The sequence below is a fragment of the Artemia franciscana genome, chromosome 16, assembly GCF_032884065.1.
Source record: "Artemia franciscana chromosome 16, ASM3288406v1, whole genome shotgun sequence".
Classification (NCBI taxonomy): domain Eukaryota; kingdom Metazoa; phylum Arthropoda; class Branchiopoda; order Anostraca; family Artemiidae; genus Artemia; species Artemia franciscana.
The window spans coordinates 18,225,126-18,249,021 of NC_088878.1; the positions used below are offsets into that span (position 1 = coordinate 18,225,126).

At 35.4% G+C, this 23,896-nt stretch overlaps 1 protein-coding gene across 1 annotated transcript in view; it reads left to right on the forward strand.

Annotated features, from left to right (window-relative positions):
* The window catches only part of LOC136037160 (SH2/SH3 adapter protein dreadlocks-like), a 55,148-nt gene extending 31,909 nt beyond the window's left edge, over positions 1-23,239 (forward strand). The window contains exons 4-5 of the mRNA XM_065719695.1: positions 6,406-7,066; positions 19,909-23,239. Of these exons, the coding sequence (XP_065575767.1) occupies positions 6,406-7,066; positions 19,909-20,187 (940 nt within the window). The 3' untranslated portion in view covers positions 20,188-23,239. The remainder of the gene's footprint in view (positions 1-6,405; positions 7,067-19,908) is intronic.
* The last annotated feature ends 657 nt before the right edge of the window (positions 23,240-23,896 follow it).

A 23,896-nucleotide genomic window follows, 5' to 3' on the forward strand; every position in this document is an offset into this window, starting at 1 on the left:
AACAAATTTTTGATGCATGTTTTAATTTTTTTTTGTTCCCCCCTCCCCGAAAAAAAATCTGATACGGTCTTGTATGGGGTTAGCCCAAAGCACCTTGTTCAGTGTATCCATTTAGACGATCTGACTACAAAAAAAGGTTTTTTGGTGACATTGGGGGGAGTTGGAGGGGGAAACCGGAAATCTTTGAAAACGTGAAAATTGAGGTATCTTTATAATATGAATGGGTGGTTGGATCTTAATTAAACTTGATATATAGAAAGATTTTATGTCTCAGATGCGCCGTTTTCAATTCGAATCGGATTGGGGGACATAGGGGGTTGGAGGGAGGAAACAGAAATCTTGGAAACCGGAAATCTTGGAAAACGCTTAAAGTGGAGAGATCGGGATGAAACTTGATGGGAAGAATAAGCACAAGTTCTAGATACGTGATTGACATAATTGGAATGGATCCGCTTTTTTTGCGGGAGTTGGGGGGGGGGGGGGCGTTAATTCAGAAAAATTCGAAAAACTGAGGTATTTTTAACTTAAAAACGGGTGACCAGATCTTAATGAAATTTGATATTTAGAAGGAACTCATGTCTCAGAGCTCTTTTTTTTTAAATCCCGACCAGATCTGGTGACATTGGGGGGAGTTGGAGGGGAAACCGGAAATCTTGGAAAACGTTTAGAGTGGAGAGATCGGGATGAAACTTGGTGGGTAGAATAAGCAAATCCCGTAGATACGTGATTGACGTAACCGGACTCGATACGCTCTCTTTGGGGGAGTTAGGGGGTCCAGTTCTTTGGCGAGTTTGGTGCATCTGGACATGCTAGGACGATAAAAATTGTTAGGCGTGTCAGGGACCTGCACAAATTGACTTGATAAAGTCATTTTCCCTGATTCGACCATCTGGGGGGCTGAAGGGAGAGGAAAAATTAGAAAAAATGAGATATTTTTAACTTACGAGTGGGTGATCGGATCTAAGTGAATTTTGATATTTAGAAGGACCTCGTGACTCAGAGCTCTTATTTTAAATCCCGACCGGCATTAAGCCTTTGATTTTCATTTTAAATCAATCTTTTGATTCTTAGGATTTTGCTAGAGCTCATATCATATGAGCTGTTAGCTCTTGTTTGTATGGATAGCGGTGACGTGTCCTCTTTTTTTATTTCCCTTGTTTCCTTTTCATTCCTGGCAGGGCACTGGAACAGGTTAGAGAGTTGCTTAATGGCCCATTTGAAAGAGATAACTGTATATAGTGCCTTTTTAATTAACAAAATATAATGTTATAAATATGATATAATTTTTGACGAAAAATATATATAAAAGTCGTTTTTCCATCGTCTCAAAAAATAAAATTGTCATCTGATAATCTACGCATATAATTTGTAAGTCTATTTCATTAATTTGATGTTTGCGTAGTGCAACGCGTAGCTGGAGGATACTAACAAGTTTTTTTTCGGCTTAGAGAATTTGCAGTTAACGCATTCAGTTGCTTTTTGAATCTAAGAGTATACATTGTTTCCCCTTTTTTACGCCCGAAGGTAAGCAAGAATTGGATTCAGGAGAAAGATTTTGCGTACAGTCAATTACTTTTATTAAAGGTAACGAATTTTATATGCAGTTGAATAAGTAGCTCTTGGTTTGTCTCACGGGTGGGGGGTCAAGATCAACCCCTTTTTTCGGGGGGGGGGATCCTTTAGTCCCTTCTAAGCTAGATTAAATTTTCGTTTTGGATAAGAAATAATAATAGTGTTATTTCTCAATAATTAAAACTGAAAGATAGAACCCGAACAGTGAAAATTAATTGATTTCTTGTTCCTTCCGTTGTAATATTTTACGAATGTTTTTAAAGGACTAAAGAAAATCACAAGACAAACAATTTTTCTCCATTTCTCGAAAAAGAATATAAGCTACGATTTCCTTATTCCCTTATATACACAGGTGTTATTGGGTGGGGAGGGGTAGTTTCCTCCCAATAAGTTGGAAAATATTATGGCTTATTAAGTAAACCTAAAATCTATAATTGATGAGAAACTCGTTTGTGTAGCCAGGTTCATTTTTTTTGTCAAAACTTTAAATTGGGCCAGGTTAAGAGGTACAGTTTAAATTTACTATTTGTTAAATTAACATAGATATGATGAAAGTTACTAAATTGCTAGTCTTGCTTGTAGTTTTTCATCTGCTGCTTAACAAATGGCTATTCTTAGTTTTAAATTAAGGATTCAAAGTGTGTAAAGTTTACAACATATATTTATTTCTTTTAAATTAAGTCGTTTTAATAAATATATGCCTAGAAGTACTGCAAGGTAAACTACAAATCGGAATAAATTAATCAAAATAAATATTGAACCTCTGCGAAACAAACTATAAATTGAATTATATATTAGAAGAACCAAAAAATGTATTATCAATAAGTCAAGATACTGACTCCATAGGGATTTTTCTTTTGACTTTTTTGCAAAGTAGAAACAAAAATATTGTAGATATTTACAGGCTAGGACCCATCATTTCTTTTGTACATAGAGTTTTGGAACTCATGTCGGATGGCCCGGAAGATTAATCACAAACATAAATAGCAAATGAACAAATTTTTTGAGGACACATGTAATGCTAAATATTCAAAATAGAATTTTTAACTCAAAACTTTACCGCTATATTCACCGAAACCATTCTCCTGTAAAATTTAAAGAGTGTAAAGAGGGTAGCTTTATATAGAGCGTGCGTTGCTATGTTGACTTCAGGTGGCTTGGTGCTGCGGTATGTTGTTAGTTGTTGCATTGCTAGTATTTGGGTTTATTATCTTCGACAATTAAACTATGACACACACTCCATTTGCTCTACCTGGACTCTTTCAAACTAGGTGACACTGGAATATTTGGGACGGATCTTCTTAAGAGTCAGACCAAAAGCCCTAAGCTAATTCTTAAATATGTTTCCAGTTTTGGTCTTTTCTAGTTGACTGAAAGTACTGTCTTTACTCACAACATAAAAGGGGGTATGCCCTCTCGCTTTTAAATTTACCCAAAGCCCCCTCGCCCCTGTACAGGAAAACTGTTGCTTGACAATGTATCCTCTTCGAATATTGGGCAAATCCTCTGACTCCCCCGTCCCTTGGGTGTCAGACCTGTGGATGCTGTCCAGTATAGTATTTTGTAATTACATTTCAGCTTTATTGCAAGCCTTTAACAATCAACTCCAAAATGAAATAAAAATGTTTTTAACATTCAAGGGCTTTAGTGTTTTTAATTAATGGTCTTTGAATTTTCGGACAATCTAGTTTTTCTCCTCATTCGAAGAAAGAAATTTTTATTGTTCAAGAAAAGTTTTACCGATGCAATTTTTCAGTCTTGGTTGATGATTTTCTCTTGTCCTCATGTGTATTGCGGAATAATTTTTCAAAAATTGAAGAAAAAATAAAAATTATATTTAAACTACAAGTGTTTGAAAAGTTGAGCCCCACTCCTTTGATATTTCCCAATCAGACTAGGCACTAGGGGTATTGATCTTCCCCCGAAAAAGATGATCATTATCTTCTTGTCTTGTCATTTTTCTTGTTATTTTTGTTCTTTCCCGCAATTTCTATGACTACTCGAATAATTCACCATCCTCTCCCATCCAGTTTCATCCTGATCTCACTGCTTTAAGTATTTTCTAAGATTTCCGGTTCCCCTCAACTGCCCTCCAAATACGCTGGATCCGGTTGAGATTTAAAATAAGAGATCTGAGTCACGAGGTCCTTCTAAATATGAAGTTTCATGAAGATCCGATCACTCCTTCGTAAGTTAAAAATACGTCATTTTTTCTAATTTTTCGGAATTAACCCCCCCCCCAATAGAGCGGATCCATTCCAATTATGTAAATCACGTATCTAAGACTTCTGCTTATTTTTCCCACCAAGTTTCATCCCGATCCCTCCAATGTAAGCTTTTTCCATGATTTTAGGTTCCCCCACCCCAAACTCCCCCCAATGTCACCAGATCCGGTCGGGACTTAAAATAAGGGCTTTGAGACACGATATCCTTCTAAATATCAAATTTCATTGAGATCCGATTACCCGTTCGTAAGTTAAAAATACTTTCAGAATTAACCCCCCCCCCGCCCCCAACTACCCCAAAGAGAGCGGATCAGTTCCGGTTATGTCAATCATGCAACTAGGACTTGTGTTTATTTTTCCCACCAAGTTTCATCCCAATCCCTCCACTCTAAGTGTTTTCCAAGTTTTAAGGTTTCCCCCTCCCAATTCCCCCCTCCATGTCACCAGATCCGGTCGGGATTTGAAATAAGAGCTCTGAGACACGATATCCTTCTAAATATCAAATTTCATTGAGCTCCGATCACCCGTTCGTTAGTTAAAATACCTCATTTTTTCTAATTTTTCAGAATTACCCCCCCCCCCCCCCAACTACCCCAAAGAGAGCGAATCCGTTCCGGTTATGTCAATCATGTATCTAGGACTTGTGCTTATTTTTCCCACCAAGTTTCATCCCAATCCCTCCACTCTAAGTGTTTTCCAAGATTTTAGGTTCCCCCTCCCAACTCCCCCCCCCAATGTCACCAGATCTGGTCGGGATTTAAAATAGCAGCTCTGAGACAGGATATCCTTCTAAATATCAAATTTCATTGGGATTCGATCACCCATTCGTAAGTTAAAAATACCTCATTTTTTCTAATTTTTCAGAATTACCCCCCCCCCCCCCACCAACTACCCCAAAGAGAGCGGATCCGTTTTTGTTATTTCAATCATGTATCTAGGACTTGTGCTTATTTTTCCCACCAAGTTTCATCCCAATCCCTCCACTCTAAGTGTTTTCCAAGATTTTAGGTTCCCCCTCCCAACTCCCCCCCCCCAATGTCACCAGATCTGGTCGGGATTTAAAATAACAGCTCTGAGACACGATATCCTTCTAAATATCAAATTTCATTGGGATTCGATCACCCATTCGTAAGTTAAAAATACCTCATTTTTTCTAATTTTTCAGAATTACCCCCCCCCCCACCAACTACCCCAAAGAGAGCGGATCCGTTTTTGTTATTTCAATCATGTATCTAGAACTTGTGCTTATTTTTCCCACCAAGTTTCATTCCGATCCCTCCACTCTTTAAGTGTTTTCCAAGTTTTAGGTTTCCCCCTCACAACTCCCCCCCCCTGTCACCAGATTAAGTCGGGATTTAAAATAACAGCTTTGAGACACAATATCCTTCCAAACATCAAATTTCATTGAGATCTGATCAACTGTTCGTAAGTTAAAAATACTTCAGTTTTTCTATTTTTTCCGTATTAACCTCTCCTGAGTTTAATGTTTCATTTGAAGAAGCAATAGTTTTTTTGCTTTTTTCAAGTTTTTAAAAATGACGTTTTCAGTCAAAATGACTGGTAATCTAAACGTAAAATTTTGTATTTTTAGACTAAAATCAAGTTTTCAACGGGAAAGATCATGATTGCAGCAGTAGCTACAACCTATTAAAGGACAAACCGCAGCCCATAGTAACTAAAAATTAAAAAAACGCGTTCAAAAACCGGGCAATTGAGAAAGCTTCTTCATATTTATTATCTTAACGTTCTTTTATGTAATTGGGGAATGCCTCCCCCCTCCAACAGAGGTTAATTTGCGCAGGAACACCCAAGAGGTACACTTAGGACACTTGCTATAACTTTCCACTGAGTTAAACTCTTTGGTAATGGAGAAGGATATGCAGCTGGGTCGACTTCAGGGGGCTAGTCGTTGCTAAGTACTTTTTAAAACATAGTTCCAGCGTGATTTTATATATATAGCATAAGTATGTGAATATCTACCCCAGTAAGTGTGCATTTACCCCGTAAGAGGTAATTTCATATCACCTGGGGAAAGTGAGAAGTATTTGGGGATATTTAGGTCACAGGGGAAGTCCATATTTGTGTTTCATGTGTACAATGATGGGAATTTTATGCATTTTGGGGGCAGTTTTAAGGAGTTGAAGGATATCTGGGGGAATTTTTTTTCACCTGGGACAAAAGGGAAGGAATGAACGGGGGTAATTTTGATGAGTAATTGTCAACTGAATATTAAGAATATGGGTATATACGACAGTGTAGCAATGCCCATCAGCGAGTCTTTTTTGGAGAAGGGAGAATCGATAGGATTAGGGAAGATGAGTTTTAGCAAAAAGAAACAAAACTGCTTACATGCAGATGGTTTTTATTTTTATATTTTTGCATCTTTGCCGGTCTTTCGGATTAGTTCTTTACTTGTCAGTGTGGCTGTTAAATCGGAGAGGCTTGATTACTTCAGGTCCTGGAACTTTTTATTATTTTTATCTAGCCCGAGGGGAACAATTACTATATCAAGTCTATGTTGAGTTTAATGAAACAAACCATGCTTACAATCATTCTTTTAGAAATCGTTTCCAGAACTCCTAGAAATACATTTTCTCTTATTTTTTAGATACAATTACCAAGCCCAGCAGATGGACGAGATCTCTTTGGTCAAAGGAACCCGAGTGCTAATTTTGGAAAAAAGTAGTGATGGCTGGTGGAAAGGCCAGTATAATAATCAAGTGGGCTGGTTCCCTAGTAATTATACAATACAAGAGACAACTAACGTCGGAGCCTCGGCTGAAGATCAGCAGCATATGTACTCCGCTGCAGAGAACGTCTTAGATGTTGTAGTCGCTTTATATAATTTCCAGAGTCAGAATGAACAAGAACTTAGTTTTGTAAAAGGTGAAAGACTTGAAATTTTGGACAGGCCCCCTGCAGACCCTGATTGGTTTAGGGCTAGAAATGGACAAGGGCAAATAGGACTTGTTCCTAAAAACTACTTACAAGAAATTAGTGATTTTTTAACGGAGCCATTTAGAGGTCAGAATAATCAAGCTCGGTCGACACTTCAAAATGCGGTCCCTCCGAGGCCGAATAATGGTGTAGATGCTGCTATGGCACGAAGTATGGACTGTTTAGCATTAAATAATTCAAAATTCTCATCTCACCCCCAGCTAGCTGATAAGGAATGGTTTTTTGGTGCCATCTCGCGGAATGAATGCGAGCAGCTTCTCAACGATTTTGGTGCAGATGGCGATTTTTTAGTTCGAGTCAGCGAAACAAATGTAAGTCCTTATAAATTTAGATTTCTTAAACCACATTGGCCTGCCATAACATAAAGGAAGAAAATGATCAAAAATCGGTTTTTTTAAAACCAAATGAAAATACTGAAGAAAGCACAGAAAGTGAATATTTCGAGAGAACAATCGCCTCTCTTCTTCAGCGCGAACAAAATAATATGATCAAGGAAAAAGTAAAAAAAAAAATAAAAACAAACGCAGAAAGCACAACAAAACCAATTAAAAAAACTGCCAAAAAATTAAATAAAAGACTAAAAATTAAGTACCTAACAACAGTAAAGTGAGTTATTCGCCAATATCTGCAATTTGCACAAAATCCAAACAAATATGAAATTCATTCACTCAAACAAATGAAGCAGCAATTGAATAAATTGCATAATTAGGTCACCTGATTTCTGATTTTAACCATTGCATTTCTTGCGGATACCCTTTGAAATCTAAGGGGCTGATGGCATATTTCATTATGCGATTGGGGAAGGGGTTCAACGTTTATTAGGCATTACCAAAGTATTAGCTTCTCTTTTGAGGAACTGAAATACGACTCATTTAATCTTAAATCATCTGAATCTCTGTTCAAAGCTATATCTAAATGCTGGTATTTATAAATTTCAAAAGGTTCTCTGTAATGCTGGACAATACCTTTGTCATGCGAAATTAGGCTAGCTTGGTTAAATAAAACAGTTTGGTCTCGATTATTAAATATGTGTTCTGAGAGGCCAGAGTCAAAATTTTCTGTTTTTTCCGCTATTTAAGGGTGTTATCAATTGAGATAGAGTGCTGAGTTGATCTATCCACAAGTCGTTGGTCAGTTCTTCCTATGTACCAAAGATCACAAGAGCAAGGATTTCACCTATCGAGATAGGGTCTTTACCTTGGTAGATTTGGGAACTGATAGTTTTTCTAGGTCTATAATGAGTGAAAATATTATTTTGCATTAAATTTTCGGGAATATGGTCTGAAACCCTTTTAATATAGAGGAGACTAAGATAAACTGAATTTTTCTTTAGATTTGCGTTTACTATGTCACTATCCGATGATTTTTTAATACGTTTTGCAATTACAGAATTTATTTAACTAATTGGACAGCCATTTCCAAATAAAATATCTCTAAGGTGGTCAAGCTCTGAATCCAGGAAACGCAGAGAACAAACTTGCAATGCTATGTCAACTAGATAAGTGACCACTCCTCTTTTAACCGCAGGAGAATGATTATAGGAATGATTTAAGTAACGGTCACTATGTCTGGGTTTTATATAGACTCCAAACTCGAAGCGTGTATGATTTCGGCGAACCTGGACATTTAAGAAAGGAAGACGCCTTTCTATCTCTAATTCCTGAGTAAATTTGAGTTTTGGATCCAAGGAGTTAAGCAAGTGAAGGAAAGACTCCAGAGATTCGTCACCATGCTCCCACAAATAAAAAAATATCATCTTTAAAACGAACCAAAATTCTGATTTACAAAAACTGCAAAATAGCCCTTTCTTTATGGTTTTCCATGAAGATGTCACCCTCAATTGGTAAAAGGGGGCGCCCAATGGGCGCCATTATGGTGTTCCTAATATTCATAAGCCCGGTAATCCACTTCGACCCATTGCTTCCTCATTTAATTCTCCTACAGCAAAAATAGGGAAATTCTAATCAGTTGTATTAGTCCTCTAATTGAGGCTCAAAAATCCTAAAATATTAAATTCCGCCGATTTCATTTCAAAGTTAAAGCAAGTTTCAGTCAAACCAAATCCAAAAATGGGCAGTTTTGATTCAATGTATTCTAATTGTGATCCTCGAAAGGCTGAAAGGATTTTGGAACATAAACTCAGTTCTAACCCATCTATATTAGAAAAATCTACGCTTTCGAATCAGATACTTTTTTTCACTTACAGCTCTATGTAACAGAACTTCTTTTTTCCTTCCATTATAGAGGCATTTTTTATAGACAGAAATATGGGCTTTCAATGGGAGCCCCTTTCACCAATTGAGGCTGATATTCTCATGGAAAACCTTGTTGTTATCGTTATTACATATATTATAATCACGATAATTAATTGGTGGTGAAATCTTCTCGTTTCGAACGAGATGAAGCGCCGCTACCTCTTTCATTTTTAACGCTTGCTTTTATAGAGTGCTGTCCTGGATCATTTTATTCCGTACACCCTCTCCCCCTAGTTAAGCTCCATTTTTCCGATCTGTCCCATAAATTGGATAGGTTTCAAAGTCAATTTTGGGACCATAGTCCATTGTTTGTAATTCCTCACAAGGCTGCCTCATTGCATCTCTCATTACCTCCTGCTCTTCGTCCAATTCCAGAAACTGGTTTGTCCTTGTCTCTAAAGGGTTAGATAAATAACCAAGTTATCCAACTGAAACTAGGGACCAACATTAAAACTTAAAACGGACATAAATTATTACGTATGTGAGGGGGGTCGCCCGCTCTTATATACCTTGCTCTTTACCCTGACATGTCGTTTTTCAAATGAGGCTGGGAAAATCAGCTCCCTCTACATGGAAAAATCCCTTTCCCATGAAAAGTTCCTTCACAGAAACATCCTTCCACGTACGCCCTTCCCTCCCCCAAAAATATATATATCTATACTTCCCAATAGCCAATGCTATGTGTACACAATGGACAAAGTTCATAGCTTGCAGCCCTTCTCTTGGGGCTGTGAAGGTCAAGTCATCCTCAAAGACATAGTTATTAGATATTGTGACTACCTTGAACAAATGGCTATCTAGGAGTTTTGATCGGGTGACTTTTGGAAAAAAAAGGGGCTAAGTGGGTAGGGCTGGCTGCCCTCCAATATTTTTGGCTCTTAAATAGGCTACTAGAACTTTTGTGATCTTGCTTCTGGTTGGAAATGCAAAATTCTATAGTTTCGTATAAAGGAGCTTGACACGTCTACAGTAGGGTTCTCTGACATGCTGAATCTGATGGGGGGATTTTTATTAATATTATTTAATGTTCTGTTGGTGTCCCCCCCCCCTTTTACGAAATTGAGCAAATATTCTCAGACTCGTAACTTTTGATGGGTAACATTACATTTGATGCATTTTAAATGTTTTGAATAAGCATCAGAATGTGGTTCTTTTGATGTAGGCCTATCTATTGTTATCAAAATTCTATTCCTTAGAGTTTTGGTTACTATTAAGCCGCATCGCTCGTTATTTACAGTTCTTTACCACGAACTGTTTCATTGCATTACTGCAGAAGGGCTACAGCGTTTGCGATATTGATCAAAATAGGTAGCTTACATAATCAAAATACATATGACTCAGGATTCTTAGAGACCCCCCCCCCTCACAAATGTCCCTCATGCATCTGAATCGCTCAGTAATATTCTATAGTTTTCTTTTCAAACTCACCCACGATTTCTAGTGAATTTTTAATTCACCATTCTTGACGTTTTATCCGAAAGCAATCCATATTAATAAATTTTCAACATGCCAGAAAAGAATAATAACAATTAAAAGTGGAGGAAATTTGTGGAATTGCCTAACTGTTTTAATATTAATTAGGTCGTCACCGTTAAAATGTTGTAACTTCCATCCGGTACTCTCCCCTTTCTCAGATTTAGGATCCTTAGTAATTGATTTCTTAAAAACGATTTTATAGCGTGTTTGATTACCCTCCCCTCAGGAGATCAATTGATTACCCACTCTTGGGATCGGATCTTTTTGCTCCTATTTTAACATTGTTGTGCTCAGCCAAAGCTATACAGGTGGGAAGAGGTCTTAGGATTTTTTTCTTAAGTTAAGATGGGATAGGTGGTTAAAAGTTTTGCTATATAACTGGTATTTTTATTTTTTTTTTTTTTTTTACTACAAAGGTCTCCACGCGACAATTAATGAACTTTGGTAGTCTCGACGGACATTTTTGTAATTTGTTCAAAATGTCTGGATAAATTTCTCTCCCTAAAGACTGCTTTAGCCCCCCCCCCCCTCACCAAAGAAGTATTTTCCAAAGTTCGAAACAACATGAAACATTTTGTTAAGTATTTACGCTCCCTGTCTTCTTTCCAGGACTGTAGGAAGGATTTGTTTCTTTTTTTGGGGGGGGGGGTACAAGGAAATTTTCAAAAAAACGTATCAAAAATTTGTTTATATGCATTTTTTTATGTTTTTATGAGCCGGACAACAACTTTGGGTGGGGGGTTCAAACCTCCTACCCATCCCTCGATACGCCCTTGCCTCTTCCAAATAAACTTGAACTTTGTTCGCCTATGCTAGCATAAATAATGATACCCATTAAATTGCGGATGTAACGGAATTTCTTTCCATGAAATGTTGAGATCCCTCCTCCCATTTTTGTTGAATTCTCCCTAGAAAACTTACGCGTAAAACATTAGTGTCAAAATTACCAAAAAAAATTGTTTTCGCCTATTGTAATAAATTCTTTCAATTTTTGTCCAAAGAAAGGCAAACGAAAATTGCAAATTGATGCTGTTAATAAACGAACATAAAAAAATGTTAGTGGAATTGAAAATACAATTTGTACGTTAAAAACCCCAATCATCCAGCTTTGAGGTATCGAGGCTTTCCCTCGTTTAGCTAATTTAATTTGAGATTGGCCTATATTTTGTCAATAGAGCTGCCAAAGTGGGAATTTTACCCCCCCAATCTTGCGTTAGTGGCTGCCTTACAGTTTTTCTTTATCCACCTGGGAAAATAAAAGTTGATAACTGAAACATGTACCCTTTCTTTCACGTTTAACCCCTCTAGCTAGAGAAAATATTAAGTTCCCTCCCTCTTTTGAAGGTTGGGTCTGTGCGAACCTACCGTGTGCGTAAAATCATTCTTACGTGAATTATACCAACTGATAATTTGAACAATACTTTCTGCAAAAATAAATATTTTCCTCATTTTGACCCCCTCCTCTTATGAGCCATCCTCTGATCTTTCTCCGTACCCAAATGGTCAGAAGTGTTTATACTGTGTCTGTATAAAAAGTCTTTTCTGTTTTCCCCAATAGCAGTCCTGATGGATTTATGACCGCTTTAAAATGATATTTTCTTCATCATTTGCCATTGAATTGTCAATGTTTTTATTATGCATTAATTTTCTAACACCAAGGAGTTCTATTCACTCTTTCAAGAGTATTAGTTATTTATATCGAATACTCACTACGCCCCCTCCCCTCCCTTCATTTCTTTCTCTCTAATTATCCATTCAAAATAAAATTGTGCTGGAAATTACTTATGTATTTTTGTCTGTTTGAATTAACAAGATATTAAGGCCTTTTCCTGTCTGGCATCGGTTTGTTTGTTTGTGAATGTGAATCTTACTTTTGGCAAATTACTTTCTTTTTCAATTTTTGTTATTTTAAGCATCGCTTAATTCATATTGAATTTCGTCTTGTTTTATTTAATACGATTTAATGAAAAGAACGAATGACGTTTGACCTTTTGCCTGATTATTCTTGTTCTTCTTTGAGTAGTAATCAAAGATTTAATCAAAGCATAAACTGCTAAAAATATTCAATGAAACTGCAACGCTTCCTTTTGTCATCTCTTTTTTATTCAATAAAACGCTTTTTTTTTTAAGGAAAACTTGATTATATTACTTTTATATTCAACTAGCTTAGTCGTTGCGCGTTGCTGTAATCTTAAAAGAAAAGAAATCCATGGAAAATCTCCCTCCCGTGGAAAATTTTCCCCGACAATGTTCTTCATTGGGGAATCCAGCCAATAAATCGATAAACACACACATCTATTTTTTCAAATGTCATTCTTACCCTATATTTCTTTATAATAATTTTTTACCCTATATTTGCAAAAATTATCTTTTATATTTTGATTACATATCCAATGATTAATTTTTATTATATATTACAGTATTTTGATTACCTGTGCAAAAAGTCGTAAAAATGTATACAAATCAAATTCATTTTAATATAGATAATCCTCTCCCTCCCTCCCCGCAAAAATTTTACCCACATGCAAAATAACTAGTTTTTTGAATTTGAAAAGTATTGTTGAATATCAAATTCAGAGAGTTTACTGATTGAGATTTTATAATTTCAGAAGTGTGTTAAATGATTGTATTCATAATCAACTAACGCGTTAATTGAAAAAATATGAAAAATTTACTGGAAAGAACTGTCAAGTATTTGTCTTGAGTGCTTTCTATAATTTCATCAGTCTGGACATTATTAAGAAGGCTATGGGGGGGGGGAGGGCAAAAAATTGTAGAGCATTGTAGTGATTTATATAATTCCTCTTATTCAATCAAGATCACCTTGTTCTAAATGGAGGGGATGTTTTACCCCTCTCCTAAAAGGGGTAATCAATTATTCATGCAAGAAATATTCAATTTCTAGGATGAACAATCGTTGATACCATTACTTTGAACTTAAGTGAATTTAATATATTTGGACAACGCAAAAACTAGGTTCTATTGATAAGGGTTGCTATTTACTTGCCGCTCATCACCATAAACTATTTAAAAAAAATATACCTTATTGGTGTACCCTACCTCAATTAAATAATTTTATATACCTCAAAAACTATCCTCATTGGTAGAAAAAAAAGTATAGCTAGCTGGAGAAGTGGCTCTTTGCGTAACCAGACTATGTTTCCTGGCGGGGTTGTATCCAGGATTTTGTTTGGGGGAGAGGGGTGCAAAAAAAATACAGTTACTGACTGAAAGATCATTTCATATCGTAGTAGTTTTTTGTTTTTCCTAAAATCGCGGTGCCAGGTACTTTTAAATATCTGATTTGCTGCTAGTCTTTTATTGAGGTTTTTAGATGACTATTGAATCTTCGAATAACTATCGAAGCTCATTTACACTTTCAAAGATTCGTCAGTTAGGTCTTGACTGTTTGAAGAGTGTAGAATAATATTTTATCAACTCTATCGTTTGAAGGGTTTAGAATGAGGATCATCAACTGTCTCTTATCACATATGCCCATAGGTACGCATATGTCGGATCATTTTGGAGTGGGAAAGGGGCTTCCAAGACTAGCCTGACAACTCCCTTGGAATAAAGGGAACAATATGGCTTTATGTGAGCCTTTTCTTTATTTACCCCTCCTCCCCAGTAAACCAGGTGGAGGAAACGTGGGGAGGGAATATGATAAAATGTGTTTTTAGGTCACCATATTCTGGGTGTGTGTTCTTTTTTGAATGAGACACAATCTTGCCCCAGTGTTCAGTCTCAGTGAAGGTATAATAATTGAAGACATATCCGGACAGACAAACCGACCGACAGAATTTACGGTCGCTATATGTCACTTGGTTAATACCAAGTGCCATACAAATATGTAATGAAGCGTCTCAATCATAAATCTTTGAAGTCAGGCGTTATTTTTTCCCGATATTTTCCCTTTTAACCAAAGTTGAACTTTTTATAGGAGTTAAACGAGAAATATACCAGGATGGTCGCCAACTCTCATACAAAGTATAATTAATGCCATTTAAATTTTGATTCCGCTTTGTATTATTTTTATTAGTTTATGTTTGTTTCATTCTTGTTTCTTCTAGATATGCATTTTGCATTGAAAGTTGAAACGTACGTGGCACAACGCTTGTATTTCGGACTGTAATGACTACCTTATAGTGGGTTTGTTTGGAGAGTGAGAGGTGATATTTGAAACCTATTGGCTACTTTGGTTTTGATATGGTGAATGTATTTCCTTCCACCATGAGTGGAAATGAGGATTTGAATGGTGCAGTCACCCTCCTAAACACAGAATAGATTCTGCTCAGTTGGGGTTTAATGCTACTCTTTACTTTCATAATATAAGCGCAGACCAAAAGTATTCCCATAAATCAAGAGGATTAAATGAATTTCACATTTTAATGTTTTTTAAAGCTCTACGTACCCCCCCCCCCCAAAAAAAAAAAACTTACAGCAACAAACAAAAGTCCTGAATACTACCCTGGGGATTAAGTATCAATTAACCTCTTAGAACTATTCTATATTTATCTGAAGGCTCAATGAGAGTTGAGATGTTCTGGCATTAAAATGCACCCTTTCAGACACCTCCCTCTATCGAAAATAATCTACAAAACAATCAGAGCTGAGAACCCCATTGTAGAGGTTTAAAGCCCTTATTTGCAACTGTTTGGAATTGTGAAACAACAGGGAATTTACCTAAGATGGTGAATTTTGTTTTGACCTGAAAAATATTTCGGCTAGATAGGGAAGGAGGGAAATACATCAAAGGGTGCATTTTAATGCCAAAACGTCCCAACACTCATTGAGCCTTCAGATACATATAGAATTAGTTCTAAGGGGTAGAGGAGGGGAGAGATCTAGAACTTTCTTGGGGTGAAGGGTTTTTTTTTTTGTTGGGGGGTTACAAAAATGTATCAAAAATATGAAATCGAGTCTGTGCTATTATTATGAAAGTAAAGAGTAATATTAAACCCCAATATTAGAGGAGGACACTTTTTTTATTATACAAATCATCAATATACAAAAAAAACACATCAGCCATTAGAAAGTCAGAGACTTGTTAGTAGTGGCTGATAAACATTAATGAGCACCAATACCAACAACATTAACAAAAAAAAAAAAAAAAAAAAAAAAAAAAAAAAAAAAAAAAAAAACAACAAAATGAAACAAAAAAATTGGGAACAAGAAAACAACATGAAAACAAAGAATAAGAAAAAAAAAACAAAAAAAAAAAAAAACAAAAAAAAAACAAACAAAATGAAACAAAAAAATTGGGAACAAGAAAACAACATGAAAACAAAGAATAAGAAAAAAAAAAAAAAAAAATGAAACAAAAAAATTGGGAACAAGAAAACAACATGAAAACAAAGAATAAGAAAAAAAAAAAAAAAAAAAAAAAAAAAAAAAAAAAAAAAACCACAACACTTAAAAAAACAAATCAATAAGCCATCCAATTTAAATTATTTATTTATTTTCTACTCAGAAGGTGATTCTTCAGTCTACTCTTAAACTGGCTAACATTTTCAGATAACCTTATACTCATTGGTAAAGAATTCCACACTACTGGTCCAGCAAACTTGGGACCAAAACTTCCCCTCTGAGAGCTGCGACACTCATATACCAAATCATCCATATTTCTAGTCTCATAACTGTGGTATGAAGAATTCCTTATAAACATTTGACGAAAAATTTCAGGGGACAAACCATAAATACTCTGAAATACAAATATAGCAAGTTGATAATCATGAAGTTGGCTAACATTAAAGATCATAAGTTTCCTATAGCAATTAACTGTATCATTTTCACCATGGACATAATTTCCTAGTAGTCTAATAACTTTATTTTGTAAAACCTGAACACGTTTAAAATTTGTATAAAATCCACCAGCCCATATCACACAACCATAAGAAATATAAGGCATGACAATAGAATGATAAAGAGTTAAAAGGGCAGAATGAGGTAACTGATTTCTCAGACGCCGAATCAATCCAAGCCCTCTAGATACCCTAGCTGCCACCTGATCACCATGTGCTTTCCAATTCAGATTTTGATCAAGCTGGAAACCAAGGTATCTCACCACAGCTACTTGTTTCAATGGCCTATTACAAAGAAATATTTTTCCATTTAAATCAACTGGACTTCCTTTCCTACTAAATAATATAAAATGAGTTTTTAAAACATTCACTGATAAACGGCTAATCTTTGTAAAAATTAAAAGATGACTTAAAGCTTGATTAATTTTCTCCACAAGATCATCAGCATTTCTTGCAGCAGCTGAAAATACCGTGTCATCAGCGAAAGAAGTATTAACAACACCCGGAACATAAAACCGCATAGTATCTACATATACAAGATATAGTAAGGGACCCAAAACAGAACCTTGCGGAACACCATAACTTATAAAAAATTTATTAGATATAACATCATCAAAACATACACATATCGACCTCCCTATCAAATAAGATTCAAACCACTTTAAAATACTACCTGTGACTCCAAGTGACCTTAGCCTATCAATTAAAATTTTAAAATCAACCGTGTCAAACGCTTTTTTAAAATCTATAAAAACCGATAAAGTCATTTCACCATTTTCCATTGATGTATTCAGAAAATCAAGAAAATGCTGCATAGCATGAACAGTAGAATGTCCTTTCCTGAATCCGAACTGACTATCACTTAAAAAACCATGTTTTGTTAAATGTGCATAAAGCTTTTTATGCATAACTTTTTCATACATTTTCGAGAACACCGACCGTAGAGAAATCGGCCTCCAGTTAGTCAGATCAGTCTTTGAGCCACTTTTGTGAAGAGGAATCACTCGCGCCTCTTTAAGCTTTTGCGGGAATTCTCCCGATTTCAGTGATAAATTAATCATGTAAACAAGGCATGGTAGGAGATAAACCATAATAAGCTTGAATGTCTTAAGGCTTATACCGTCACTACCTGAAGAGTTGGACTTAATACTATTTACAATTTCTTTCAACTCCTGCATATTCGTTTCTTCAGCCTCCATTATTAGTCCCAGGCCTCTATCATCAATGAAAGCTTCCTCACTTGTTCCTTGACTCAGTGGCTGGTCTTGCTTTTGAACCACTTCACCAATCGTCGAGAAGTAGGCACCAAAGTGATTCACAATGCTCTGCTTGCCTTCATAGACTTTTCCATCCACAATTAGTGAAGTTGGTGTATTTTTCTTCTTGTCACTACCTAACACTTCTCTCAAAACCTTCCATGTTCCCCTTGAGTCCCCCTTTGTTTCCCCAAGTTTCAATTCATAATAACTCTTGACACAAGATCTTTGTAATGTATTCACTTGATTTCTTATTTTTTTGAACTCTTCAAACATATCAGCACTTTGGCAATCTAAAAATGACTGATACAGTAGATTCCTCTTCTTAATCATCTGAAGAAGTTCTGATGTAACCCACGGCTTTCTCGGTGATTCCCTTGTATTTCTCAACACTTTTAGTGGACATGTTTTATCATATATCGGCTGGAGAATATTCATAAAAATATCAAATGCATAGGATGCATCTTCTGTCTCATCAAAAACTGGTTTCCATGAAACCTTACTAAGTTCCTCAGCAAGGTTTTCCATATTCTGCTTCCTTAATTGCCGTATTTGCTTTTTTTCTGCCTTTTTCTCTTTGGCCATTACTAGTGGCACAGAAGCTACAACTGGGAGATGATCCGAACACGGGAATACCAGAACATCAGCAGTACTAGATTTCAGGTACTTCTAACTAACAAAAATGTTATCTATTATAGTTGCTGAATGACTAGTTATACGTGTCGGGACCCCAACAAGGGGAAATAAATCATTTGAAACCATCAAATTTAAAAAATCAAGATTAATAGCATGTAAATCATACAAATCAAAATTAAAATCTCCCATACAAATAAAATCTAACTTGCTAGATACCGCAGCTCTCATTAATATCTCAAATCCTTCCGTGAAATCCTCCAAACGAGCACTTGGTGGTTTATAAACCTCACTTACAATAAGTTTTTTTGAATCAATAGCCAGTTCAAGAGTAAACGATTCAACCTTACCCTCTATCCAAACATCGACATCCCCCCTTTGACGGCAAAATATCCCATTTTTTACAAGGAATGCTAGACCTCCCCTTAACATCAGCTCACGGTTTTTCACAAATAATTGGTAACCTGGAAATTGAAATGAAGGCAGAAAATGCTCAGAAGTCAAAAAAGTCTCGCAAAAACCAATAACATCAAAATAGCTATTAGACAGATCTAGCAAATGCAAGATATCATTATAACTTGTAGTTAGATGACAATTCCAATGGCATACACTAAGAAAATTCTCACTTTTTTCCCATGACGACGACGTAACTGGAATATATTTACTCAATCTTTGGCAATCAAAATCAATTGCAAAATAATCATTTGCTATTCCATCGCGAAGTATATCATTCAGTCGAAAAGGGTCAGATTCAAATTTTCGCAACCGATTCATGCCATTCAACTGATCAGACATATAGTACGTAAATAATCAGTTTGCGAATCATTATAAACGCATAGTTAACCTATATGAATAATTTTTTTTTTTGCAATACGGGGACAGGTGGAATAATAATGGAAAAAAAAAAAAAAAAAAAAAAAAAAAAGGGTTCTCCATAGGGGGGGGGGGAGAGTGGCCAACAAGACGAATCATAAGCAAAACAATGGTAAAAGAAGATAAGCAAGATAACTCACAAAAAAGAAAAGATCAAACAAACGAAGACAAAACAATAAACAAATAAATACTACAAACGAGAAATAAAATAAGATACTAATCTAGAAGGTATCTTCAACCTTCCTAAGCCTCCTAGAAGAAGCTTCACCTGGTAGGCGAGCAAAAATACGGCCTTGGTCCGACCAAACGTTCTTTGCTCCGAACTTATCTCTAGCACTGTCCAGGATAATCTTGCGCTGCTTCGTGAGATATTCATTCACAAAAACACCAGATTTCGCTAGCTTAGACTTCGCTTTAAAGACAGTATGCGCAACATCTTTATTAGAAAATTTGACAATCACAGGGGCAACTCGACTTCTACTTCTTTACTTGGATAGTCATCCAAGTAAAGGCATCTCTAGTAACTACTTCTTTTTGATGACAGTGGGTGCAATTTTCGGTCCTGAAGTGCCAAGGATGATCCAATTCGTAACCTGTCGTTTATACGCTGTGTTCAGATAAGACTAACTTTAGTTTAGACTAAACTAACACTTGTATAAACTAACAGTTACAAAGGGATCAGTGGTAACATGTGCACAAGGGTAAAAGTGTGAATGTCAGAACGAGTTGTTCATAGAACCCTATCATCCGGCATCTGGAAAAATTGCATCATAAAATGTACTCTTTGGTGTTTCATAGAAATAATAAACAATAAATTGATTTTAAAAAAGAACCTAATTGTTTATTCTCTTCTTTTTAGGTTGGTGATTTTTCAATCTCGTTAAAAGCCCCTGGTCGAAATAAACACTTTCGTGTTCAAGTTGATAAGCTCCTATTTTGTATTGGCCAACGAAGGTTCCATTCTCTTGATCAACTTGTGGAACATTATCAACGTTCTCCAATATTTACGAGCGACAAGGGAGAGAAGCTTTATTTAATTAGGCCTTTGCCACGACCCAATCCACCGCAACCATTTGCCCGACAGAACATGCCCAATCCGCAATTTATTAGAGCAGCGCCGCCCACTATTCAAAGCTGAATTTCCAATGCTATCCATATCTTGTTTTTAGTAAGGACTAAAGATGTTTTTTAACTAAGGAAGATTTGACATTTGTCCGTGGTCCTACTACTAAACATATTCCCTGCAAAGACTGGCTCTGTGCCAGAAATTTTCATTTTAAGCTACTAGGTTAATTAGAATATAGATTACAAGTATTATGCTTTGTACAAGGCTGGATGAAAAAAAGGGCTATTGAGCGATTTCATGTGATATAGCACCGATGGGTGATGTACTTAGGTGGATATCCATTTATGGTGCGTATAATTCAAGCTTCAGGGAATGTGTTTTGATTTTACATTGCTCTGCTATATCCCAACATATTTTTGATAACGAATACAGTACTACTTAGGGGTTGTTTGGGGTTAGGCTCCCCATTTCTTCGCAACCGTGACGTATTGTACTTTTCCCCCATTAAGAAGATCTTTGCAACAACCCTCCATTAAAAATGCAAAATTAGGACCTTAAAACTTGTTTTTTTTTATCTCCCTCCACCTACGGAATATATAAAGGGTTGAAATATTGCGAGGTATCGTTCTCGAAACGATGCCATACAAATATTATTCATGAACATAAGCAATGATGGTTAAGAGTGAGGGTGGCAACCTCCATTCTTTAAGAGCCATATGTCAAACAGTTCCTAGTAACAAAGTGTCAGTTAAAAGCAATCCCTGGGAATTACCAGCTGTTGCGAGGGGGTTTATTTTTACGAAGAGAAGGTAGGACATCCAAGGCCTCTATAGTACATTTTAGGTAACATTTTCAAATATAGCATAGCGAGGGAGCGTAATTTTTGAACGAATTCCTATATAGTAATTTTGAAATTAATAAGCAGAAAAATATAATAGGCCTACTTTGTCATTCTAGTACTGCAGAAGTAGCAGGACCATACACAGAATTCCAATGTCTGGTGGGGGGATAAAAACAATACTCAAGGTCGTTTTTGAGAAAATTGCCAGAAAAACTATGAAAATAAATTCTTTAGTGAAATAAGGGGATAAATGCGACAAACATTGCAAAAAAAACTTGATTCAGGCACATTCGCGTTGATTAAAATATCCTCTTTGAAAAAAAGTACTTTATTTGATTGTTTATCATCATAATATAGTCTATCTTTGAAAAACGGTATGTAAAAGTAACTTACAACACAAATTCTAGAATCCTCTATCGAAAAGAAAAATGCAAATTAACAAAACAAATCCATCTTTGTTGAAGAATTCAGTGTCCCGCCATGTCGTCATATCTTCTTTAGAAATTTGTAATCTTTGGTAATGACTTTTCCAAAGTTAGGGTTGTCCATTTGGCAGAAATTTGTCAAAAAAATCAGCTTATCTTAGAAGTTTTGATGCTTTTGTTTTCCGGTTGGAAGAAATAACTCTTAAGTGTTCTATTTGCTTGGAAGGAAATAACAGCTAATTCGTATCAGTCTGGAGGGCTGGAGGGCTACCTCTTACGGCAAAATCATGAGAAGGGTGATGCTATGTATTTTTATAGCTTTAAGAGGCAAAAAAAAACTGTCAAAAAATTGTCTGGGATCTGCTAAAAAAGAACCGTATTTATGTCAAGGAGGCATTTACACTGGAAGGAAGGAGGGAGCTTTGGGACCAGATCTGAAGTTTTTTTGTATTTTTCCTAGAATTTTACTGTTTTTTTTTTGTTTTAAGTAAATCTACTGTTTAAAAAAAAGTTCTGGTTTCTTCTGAAATCCCAGAGGGAATAGTTCATTGAACATAGAAATATATCCGTTGCTCGGTTCGTTGTGAGCTTTCTCGTTAAAAAACATAAAGTATCTCTTCGACTCGTAAATCCTTAAAAAAGGTTTTCCAAAAGACCTATGACTCCCCCCCCCCCCCACCACAACCAAAATATGTTGGTATTTAAAATATTGGTTTATATATTTTTTTTTAATAATGTCCAATATTCATGCAGCTAGTTGTTCACTGTTTCAAGAATTTAAAGCATTTTTATGTTGAAAGAACGACAGAAAAAAAATATTCGGTTTGGTTTTTTTTTAAACTTTTTATTTATTTTAAATTATTGAAAACAAAAAATGTTTAAAATCCAAAATTTGTATAGTTTGATTTACCATTTAAAGGCGTCATTGTATTCCAAAAGTTGTTTGATGTGGCAGCTATCGTGTATTATTGATTCTATGGCGGCTAGTGATAAATAATACAAATTTGTTCAGCTGTTTTTAATGGTAGCTAAGCCAAAGATAAAAAGAGAGATAGGTCTCCCATAGACAGTTTGTAAGAGAGAGATAACTGTCCTATAGATAGTTAAAGAAATGAGTGATAACAAGTTTTTTTTTCTAAAGAAAAAAAACTTTTTCCCTGCAACATTGATCGTTGGCACTATTTTTGAGTTTTAAGTTTATGTGAAAACCAATTTGCAAAGTTTTTTTCTAATAGGACTAATTAGCAAAAAGTACCCCAAAATATATTGGAATAGGTTGTAATATAAAATCCAAAAAGAGGTAGTAAAAACAAACAATTCAAAATAGGAGTGTATAAATACCATAGTAAATCTATGTTTGGCAGTTTTTAAAGCCTGCCATCTACTTTTAGATTTTAATCGATCATAAGGATGGTTTTTCAATTAAAAAATGGCAAGTAGCATGTCTTATAATGAGATCTTTGTTTTTCTGTTCTTTTTAGCGAATATTTTATTTCACTTATATTATTATATTCTTGTTTTGGTCTGTAAAAGGTCGCTTATTCGACAGCAGGTTCTAATATAAACAAACTTTTCGTTTAAAATTTTCTTATTATTTATTTTGTGCAAAATTCTGCAATTTTCACGAGTTAATCATATGGTAATTTATTTCAGGAGATAAAATTTTGGGGGAGACTATTATTTGGGGGATGTTTTTTTTTTTTAATCTGATCACTTAAAAAAAATTACATCAAAGGCTTAAATATAAAAACATTATGTTTAAAAATATTAAACTATATAGATATTAAAAAAAAGAAAGTAAAGTCTGAAAAATATTAGGTTCAAGACATGTTGAAAGCATGTCAAAATATTGAAGTTTAAAAACACATTTAAAAAAAATAAAAAGCCAAAGGTTTTTGTGTAACTTCATTTTTACTAGTGGGATTTATTCATTTATTTATTTAGTGTACTGGAATCAGTTTTAAAAATGAACAATACTCATACCGCATGGATATTTATTTGTTTGTACAAAAATAAAATAAAAGAAGCCACGACACAAATAGACGTTGTTTAATATTTTTAGGGGGGGGGGGAAATGCCCAACAAAGAAGCTATTATTTGTTTTCTGTTTCAATGATTTAAATAAAATTTTATTTCAAAAGAGCTTGGTGAATCTGTATGTTTCTAATGGATCTCTCTGGTGTTTCCGGTTTCGGGTGAAGCCAAAATGCGAAACCAAATTACTATGCATAGAATTTGATGTTTTCCGTATTAAAATGATAAAGCTTATTAAACTGCAAACCAAATTTCCCTACCAGCGCCCCACCCCCCTTCCACATAACCGAATTGAAATTCCCGACCATCGTCGAAACATAAAATGTATTACTTCTCTTCATAATGCATATCTTGTGGATTAATATATTACAAGATATTACAAATAAAACTACTGGAAAATTAAGGTTGGGTCATGTGCCCCCCCTCCTTTAAACAGTTCAGTATATATGCTGTAAATTACATATCTTTTATGAGCAAATTA